Source organism: Eurytemora carolleeae, unplaced genomic scaffold (genome assembly GCF_000591075.1).
Source record: "Eurytemora carolleeae unplaced genomic scaffold, Eaff_2.0 scaffold347, whole genome shotgun sequence".
NCBI lineage: Eukaryota > Metazoa > Arthropoda > Copepoda > Calanoida > Temoridae > Eurytemora > Eurytemora carolleeae.
In genome coordinates, this window is record NW_019396270.1 from 254416 (window position 1) to 263284 (window position 8869).

General features: G+C 31.2%; 1 protein-coding gene across 1 annotated transcript; it reads left to right on the plus strand.

The window, feature by feature from the left end:
* Nucleotides 1-279: 279 nt before the first annotated feature.
* Nucleotides 280-2306, plus strand: LOC111699852 (GTPase IMAP family member 7). Its single transcript, XM_023470597.1, has 2 exons — nucleotides 280-379; nucleotides 1050-2306. The coding sequence occupies exon 2, from the start codon at nucleotides 1061-1063 to the stop codon at nucleotides 2072-2074; it is 1014 nt and encodes a 337-aa protein (XP_023326365.1). The 5' UTR covers nucleotides 280-379; nucleotides 1050-1060; the 3' UTR covers nucleotides 2075-2306.
* Nucleotides 2307-8869: the final 6563 nt, after the last annotated feature.

Consider the following 8869-nt stretch of genomic DNA (forward strand, 5'->3'; position numbering starts at 1 on the left):
CAAGCAAAAAAACTTATTATATATATCATAAAATTATTATACAGTATATTATTTTAATATATACATTATTATTATATATGATATAATAGGCTTTCAGAGGTCTTGTTATATTTTAGCATGCATGTTGAAATCTAATTTCAGCAAGGGTTGAAATGTCCTTACGCACACATGTGTATATATGTAATATGTATAATGTATGCATATATGCATATATAAATTATTTCAACCCTTGCTGAAATTTTATTTCAACATGCATGTTGAAATATGAACCGGCTGGCGCGGCATATACTGTGAACGTGTTTATATATAAGAAAGCCTTCCTCTCTTTATTTTGCAGTTTTAAGCAGTTCACATTGAGGGTACAACACTATAAAAAGAGGTAACACCTTTAGATAAAGTTTTTAAAGCCTTCTTGCTTAATTCTTTATTCTAAAGAAACAATTTTTGCAAATCATAGTTGTTCAAACTTGTGTAAAAAGCAACAAATTAGCACATTTACTTTGCAATAAAGATTTGATGCTTCTCCCGCATCATACATAGCTTCCTTGTATTTAGCCTATACAGACTTTAAATGTAATTTCAAATGACCCTTCTGATTAAGAAGGAATGAGCTATCCATATTTATCATTTTGAAACTTGATTGCTTTTTTAACTGGGGTTTCTCTATTATGTATCTTTCGCATTTGTACTTACAAAAACCATGCGGTTAGCTGTCAGAATTAAAAACTAAATAAATTTTTAAGCTAAAAAACATTATTTACTGGATAAAAGTTAAAAGGATACCTTTGTGAACGCCCCTCATTAAATGGAGGCTCACTTGAAATTACAACGATCCAGTCCCTTTAAATAATTTGTGAATTGTAAATACTTTTAAACTATTTTTTTTCGGTTATAAAGTTTTTCGAAACGCTGTTTGCTAAGGCAAAAATGAGTTAACTTTAAAGTCTTCTTAGCTTGATAAAACAAAATTTGGCACCTAATTATGTCTCTAATGTTCTTTTGCATGTATATTCAGTCTTTTGAATTCTAATGCATTCTTTTTTTTTCAGGAACTCTAGCCATGTCTTACAGCCACGACCCCTCGACACCTACTTATAAAGGGGTGACAGTAACCCATTCAATAAATAATAATGGTTTAAAAAAGCTCTTGATAATAGGAAAGACAGGAACAGGGAAGAGTACTCTGTGTAACGTACTAACTGGAAATGATCCCAAAGCTAAAATCTTCCCAGTTTCCTCAGATGCTGAGTCCTGCACCCAGGCAACTAAGTTTGCTAATGTTTGGTTTAATGGGGATAAATCCAAACATATCTCTCTGATTGATACTATTGGATTTGATGATGCTACTAAGAACGATGATGCTGCTATTATTGCAGAACTGGTTGGGAAGCTCAGAGATGATTGTGACCATGTCAATCTGTTTGTGATTGCTGTCAATGGACAGAATCCAAGACTTGATGGCTCTCTGCTCACAATGATCAGGATCTTTGAGGGAATGTTCTCTAAAGATTTCTGGAAGCAGGTTATCATTGTGTTCACACGTATCCCACAAGATGCTAAAACCAAGAAGAGGAGAGAGAAACAGAATGATAAAAGTGATGAAGATCTTGCTGCAGACTATATCAAGCTAGTGGAGAGACAGTTCAAGGATTGTACAGGATTGAAATATCTCTACATGGATGCTACATATGACAAAGAAGATGAGGATGAAACAGATGCTTTTGAGACTGCTCTCACTGAACTCTGGAAAACCTTGAAGAACTGTCCACCCCTCTCAACAGATCATGTCCAACAGGTTGAGACAGATAATGCTAAACTTAAGAGACAGATTGAGGAGCAGAAACAGGCAAGAGAGGATGCGGAGAAATTGCTGAGGGAAGAATTGGAAAAGCTGAAAGCTGAAAACAAGAATCTCAGTGATAAAGAGCTGGAGAAAAAACTGGAGAAGTTGGTCAAGAATCATGAAGATCAAGGATTTTCTGTTGAGAATGCGATTTCTGACGTTACTAGTTGGGCTACTATAGGCCTTCTTAAGTTCTTGAGGGTCCTGCTGGAGCCGCCATTGGGGCTGTAATAGGAGGTGTAAAAACCTTGGCCAGACTTTTTAGAAGATAAATTTGTATCCGTAATTGAAATTTGAATAAGCCTGGAAATATGAACCATAAATATACGGATATGTGACTGGTTACCAGATTATGAATATGGAATTATAATGTATATGTAAACATGTAACCTAGATTTAAGTTTGTCGTTTATTTTTAGAAACATAAATCATGATTTATAATAAATAAAGTATTGAGCTCTTACATATTATAACAATGAAACCCATAGTTTTCAGACAACGTAAACAATAATCTCAGTCTAATTTTATGAAAGACTAGCTTGGGAACCCAGCGCTGCCTAGGTTACTAAAAGTTACTCCCGCCATTTACCCGCACTTGTTTGCTATCAAAGTCGAACCACTCAATCTAGAATCTCAAAACCAAGCAAAAAAACATTTCCCGTGGCTCTCACAAATTCTCCGATCAAAATTTTAGTCAAATCGGTCCGGGGTTTCTAAGTTATGATCGGACAAACAAACATACTCGACAGACATAGATTACAACTTTATATATATTGAGTTACTACAATTTGTGAATTGATAAATTGATAAAGAATTGAGATCCTTCTGACTTTTCTCTGGTACTATGTCATTTTTTCTGTACAAATCATTTATCTTATACTGAATATAGTGAGTGGTGACTTCACTTGTCCTACACTTCACTTGTCCTACACTTCACTTGTCCTACACTTCACTTGCCCTACACTTCACTTGTCCTACACTTCACTTGTTCTACACTTCACTTGTCCTACACTTCACTTGTCCTACACTTCACTTGTCCTACACTTCACTTGTCCTACACTTCACTTGTCCTACACTTCACTTGTCCTACACTTCACTTGTCCTTCACTTCACTTGTCCTACACATTACTTGTCCTACACTTCACTTGTTCTACACTTCACTTGTCCTTCACTTAACTTGTCCTACACTTCACTTGTCCTACACATTACTTGTCCTACACTTCACTTGATTTCACTTCACTTCACTTGTCCTACACATTACTTGTCCTACACATTACTTGTCCTACACATTACTTGTCCTACACATTACTTGTCCTACACATTACTTGTCCTACACATTTCACTTGTCCTACACATTACTTGTCCTACACATTACTTGTCCTACACATTACTTGTCCTACACATTACTTGTCCTACACATTACTTGTCCTACACATTACTTGTCCTACACATTACTTGTCCTACACATTACTTGTCCTACACTTCACGTGTCCTACACATCCGTTTTCCTGCACTTCACTTGTCCACATCAGTTGTTGTAAACATCATTTGTCTTACACATAATTGTTGTCCTGCAACAGTTAATATATCAGTCCTGGAAAGAGCACATACTTTTTTAAACAGTTTTTTGTATCCCAGTTTACTCAACCCGTATATTGAAAATATGTTATGCAATAAGTCGCCTATATTTGCATATTTTTCATATTTTTGTAAACATATATATTTAACAAATTTTCTTAACAAATAATTTATGCATATTTAATGTTAATAAAAAATAATTATACTTAGGCATTTTATTGATTAACTCTTTTCAGAAAAATCTGAAAAATGATAAATAAGATTTTTATTTTCTTATTTTTAAATTACAAAATTTATTTTTATTTGGAAATAGAAATAGAAATATATTTTCCATAAGAAGCAACTTCATCTGTTCAATAATGTGGAAGATATTGATATTTTTCATCTTGGAAAGTGTTTAATTCTGACAAGTTCCTTCATTGTTTCTGAAGCATAACTACGCAGGTTATTCTTTAGAGAACCAACAAATAGAAAAAAGCAATTTTGTCAGAGAAAAGAATGAATCTTCCTTGTATTCTAGATCATACAAAGCTATTTGGGAGGGTACCATTGTGAATTTATTACGCCAAACTAAAATAAATTTAAATTCACTTGAAATCATGTTTACTGACAGTCCTTTTACAAATGATAAGAATATTTCTCATAATAACGTTTTCACGTCCATTTTGTAGAATCTCATGTCCAATTCACTACAGTACACCTTAAAGTATTGTTGTCTGATTAAGGATAAAACAATTGACAATTTTATACCGTTGTATGCACGTTGTTTTGTACTTTGGGAATTACAGAAAAATTAAAATTGACATTAAATTATTTCAAACCAAGTTAAATATGTATTTCTTCATGGTCAATGATCAGATAAAGGTTTAAAGGGTACAGATGCCATACGTAGGGTCACATGAAATTGCGTCTACAGTCCCTTTAAATTGTTAACCAGTCATTCATGACTAGGACTTTGAACGTGGAAATAGGTTAACTAAATAGGTTGTTGTATATATATGAATATGTATATTTCAGGATTAGATTTCGATGGAAATCCAAGGAAGAAAATTTTTGTTGTAACTTGGTAGACACCTTAGAAGTCGAAAAAATCAGGTTTGGTTTATCGTATTCGGTCCAGAAGTAAGCAAATGCGTTTGAGCCTATAGTCCTAGGAAAAAAATAATTTCATATTGCTGAAAATTTGTAAGACTTGTGCTACCATCTACAATATACATATTTATATTTTATATTGTAATTTAACAATCTACATTTTTCTATTTTATATTGTAATTTAACAATAAAAAAATTTCTATTTTTTATTGTAATTTATTAATCTAAACATTTCTATTTGTTTTTGTAATTTAACAATTTACATATTTATATTCCATATTGTAATTTAACAATCTACATATTTATATTTCATATCAAATAGGTTTTCAAGTACAATATTTTTATATTTTTTTTTGTAATTTAACAATCTACATATTCATATTTCATATTGTAATTGAACAATCTACATTTTGTACTTTTAATTTTAATTTAACAATCTACATTTTTCTATTTTTTATTAATATTGACAATCTACATTTTCTATTTTTATTGTAATTTAACAATCCACATATTTATATTTTTCATTGTAATTTAACAATCTACATACTTATATTTAATATCGTAATTTAACAATATAAATTTTCTATTTTTTAATGTAATTTAACAATCTACATTCTACTATTTTAAATTGTAATTTAACAATCTACATTTTTCTTTTTTGTATTGTAATTTAGCAATCTACATATTCATATTTCATATTGAAAGTTAACAATCTACATTTTTCTATTTTCTATTTAATTTGACAATCTACATATATTTCATATTGTAATTTAACAAATTACATTTTCATATGTTTTATTTTAATTTAAGAATCTAAATTATATAATTCATTACATTTATTTAATTATTTAATTAATAATTGTAATGAATTTAGTCAGCTTGAACCAGATGAGAAAGTTGAACTGTGTAGACTAAATTAAATTATTTCTCTTCAGCTTGACCCGGCTTATGAATTACTGGTTGAACAAGTGGTACTTGGTTCAGCTGTTTCTGGCTATTCATTAAATCTGGTCTCTCATCGACATCTTTTTTTATTTTAGATATAATCAAGATGTATAACCCACTGTACAAAATGCGTTCTCAGCTTAGAACGCATTCTTGATAATATGAACGCGTTCCTGATTTTAAACGTCTTTTCAAAAATTTCCGTTCCGTTTCTTTACAAATTGTTCCAAGATTTTTAAGAACGCGTTCTATGCGTTTGTTCTTTTTTCCTAACAATGGGATCGTTCTTGATCGTTCTGTTCGTTCTTGTGAAAGAACGATCGTTCCCCGGAAACGACGCCCAGCCCTAGTCCCCCCCTCCAACAAAACAAAAAAAAAAATTTTTTTAATAAAATTCCCAGTATTTTACCTAACTGAACCGATTTTCCAGCATTCTATCAAATTCAGCTGAAATGTATCTTTATCCTTAAATGCCAGAACAATCTTTTTAAAATCTTGAATTTCAGAATTAAAAAGAAAAATCGTAAGTCACAAGATAAAGTAAAAAAATCAATTTTTCATATCATAACTAAAGAATTGAGTCTTTGCGACAATTTCAAATTTTAAAATCTCTATATCTTTTCAACCTGATGGTACATAAACTTTTGATATTTCAAACTCAGATTATTCGAACTAACAGAATTCATAGTTTGAAATATCTAAGGTCTAAGACATTGGTTTGCAAAAATATTGCGATAAAAAAATCAGAGATTGTGGCTGAGACTCAATTCCTTTTTCACTTTTGCACTTAGGTATTAGAATGTGTAGATCTACAAGAGAGGAACATAAAACAGATGTTTAATCAGCTAAAACGAAGATACAACAGCTAGAGAATAAATTCACTGTTATATTTTTATTTAACAAAAAATTAAAATTCAAATATAAATATTGAATGTTTTCGCTTTTGATAATTATTCACCTCGACAATTGAAGGGCATGTCCAATTTTTTCAATTTTAGGATTCTAAAATAAATTTTCAATTTTTCACTACAATTTGAAATTTATTGATTTCATATTTCAAATTTTCATTCAACTACAAAGCATGAGATATTACAAATTTAAACAATCGCAATTTACTTGGACCCGCCTAACCAAAGTAGGTTGTTTTGAGTGGTTGGCCCTAAACTCATTTCAAGTGACCCTCCATTTCTGATCATTATTTTGATTATATTTTTTCTGATTAAGGATGAGTGAGATGTCCACATTTGTCTAGCTGAACAAAGATTATTTTCAATTGTGGCTTCTATGAAAAGTTACTTACTGATATAGGTCGCAGTCATAATGAGGGAAATACTATGAAATAAATTATCGCTTTCAAATAGTAACTCGAAGTATAAAAACTTTTTTTAAATTTTTAAAGGTTCTATTAGCACAATTTCAAGTGATCCTCCGCGTAAAAAAATAGCAATACCTGATTAACGATAATGCCCTTGAATTCTTTACCTGATCAATAATTTGAAAGATTTTGTCGTTTTTCTAGGTCTGAGCATTCCCATATGTTATTATGCAGTATAGAAATGCGCAAGTCACATTTAAGAGAAACCACAAATTAAATTAATTAGTTTTCAAAACTATAAACATTGATATCTGATTCATACTTAATCAGAGAAAGCATTGCCATCTTTTCATTAATGGTCATTTAATTATTGATAATTATGAAATAAACTCTCAAAAAAGTTATATTATAAACTCGTAAATAATTTTACAATATTGAGTTTTAAAACAGAACAATGACAAACATGCGTTTTAAAATGCAGCTGAATTGTTTCTTGCCTACGATAAACATTACTAGCTTGGGAACCCAATATTTTGGGACAAAGCTATGAACATTACCGTGGTTTCCCAATCGATAGTTGAGCCAAATCGGCTCACAAGTTCTGATAGGACATACAAACAACTATCCAAATAGAGATTACTTTATATATACAGTTATAACCAGAATAAGTAGATGAATTTTGAAACTTGTCGAAGGTGCCTAAACAATGTCAAATTTGGCAAAATTGGACGAAATAAGACTGATGACAAAGATAAGAAGATGTAATATTGTGTATTTTGATTATTGTCTTGCACAGCTTATATTTAAAAATTACAAAAAAATTAATGTAAAAATCAATAGAATGGTTGAAATGATATTGCCCCCACCCCCTCACAAAAGTGCTATTTGGGCCATTGAATGGAAAATACAAATTTCTTAGATACAATTTAGATCAAATAATGAATGAACATGACATTCATTCCATTGCATGTCAATCAGTAATCCTTTCTAAGCCAATTCCTAATCCTCTCCCTGCCCTGGAAAGTTCCAACCATTTTTATTCCTTTGAAAAAGCAAGGTCCTTGTTGCCTTAATGGGACTGCAAGATTAATTTCATTTGATCCCTGTTGCAAAGATGTCAATGTCCATTTTATAACTGTACCATTGAATAATTAGTCAGATCAAAAATGTGGAACATAAAGTAGCTTTTATGACTTGAAAAGCGTTTAATTCTGATGATTTCTCCTGTCATTCTTATTAACAAGGAATGCACAGGATACTTTGGTAGAGAAACCAGTAAACGAAATAACAGTTTTCAAAATACTTCAAGTCCCTTGAGTATACACAACTCCTAATTACTGTAGAAGATGTCAAAATAGGGATTTTTCTGTGGTGAATAATATGCAGGGGAAATATATATTTATAGAATTTGGGTCCTGGGATTCCCAAAACTAGGGTTCAAGGATCTGCACAAGATGGTCAGAGAAGGAGGACTGGAGAAGTTAGTCGTGTACGAACTGGCGTGAGCGGATGTTGAGCAGATTGTTATGACCAAGATGTGCAGCTATATATAAGTTTTTTTACAGTTTGATATCCATTTCATTCCTTTTATTCAATGAAGTATCTTGTTTCGTGTTATCGCGTTATATTTATTAGTTTTGTGAAAAAGGTTGGTAAAATGCAATTTAGATAAATACAGTTTTCTATTTAACTTTTAGATCACTTTAGACACCCATGAGGATGTTTGTGTGCTATTAATATAATTTGACCTCCTAAAATGACCCCTTGGAATGATATTTGCGGATAATGACCTCGGTGGTAAATTTTTTCAAAAACCAATATCATTGTTGAAACATGCATATGCTTTTACCTATAAAACGATAACTTGGACGGCTTGTGCTCTCTAAGACATAAGTTTACATTTGAGAATGTGTTCTTTTTTGCGTGAACAGTCCCTTAGAAGGCCCCAAGAAAAAAACTTACAACATTTTTGGCCTATTCAACTACCTAATACCTTGAACCTATCATATAAATGGACTAATAACAAATGAAAGCTTGAACATATCATTTCTAAAATAAAAATATTATTAATTAAAGTGATGACTTTTTAAAAGTTT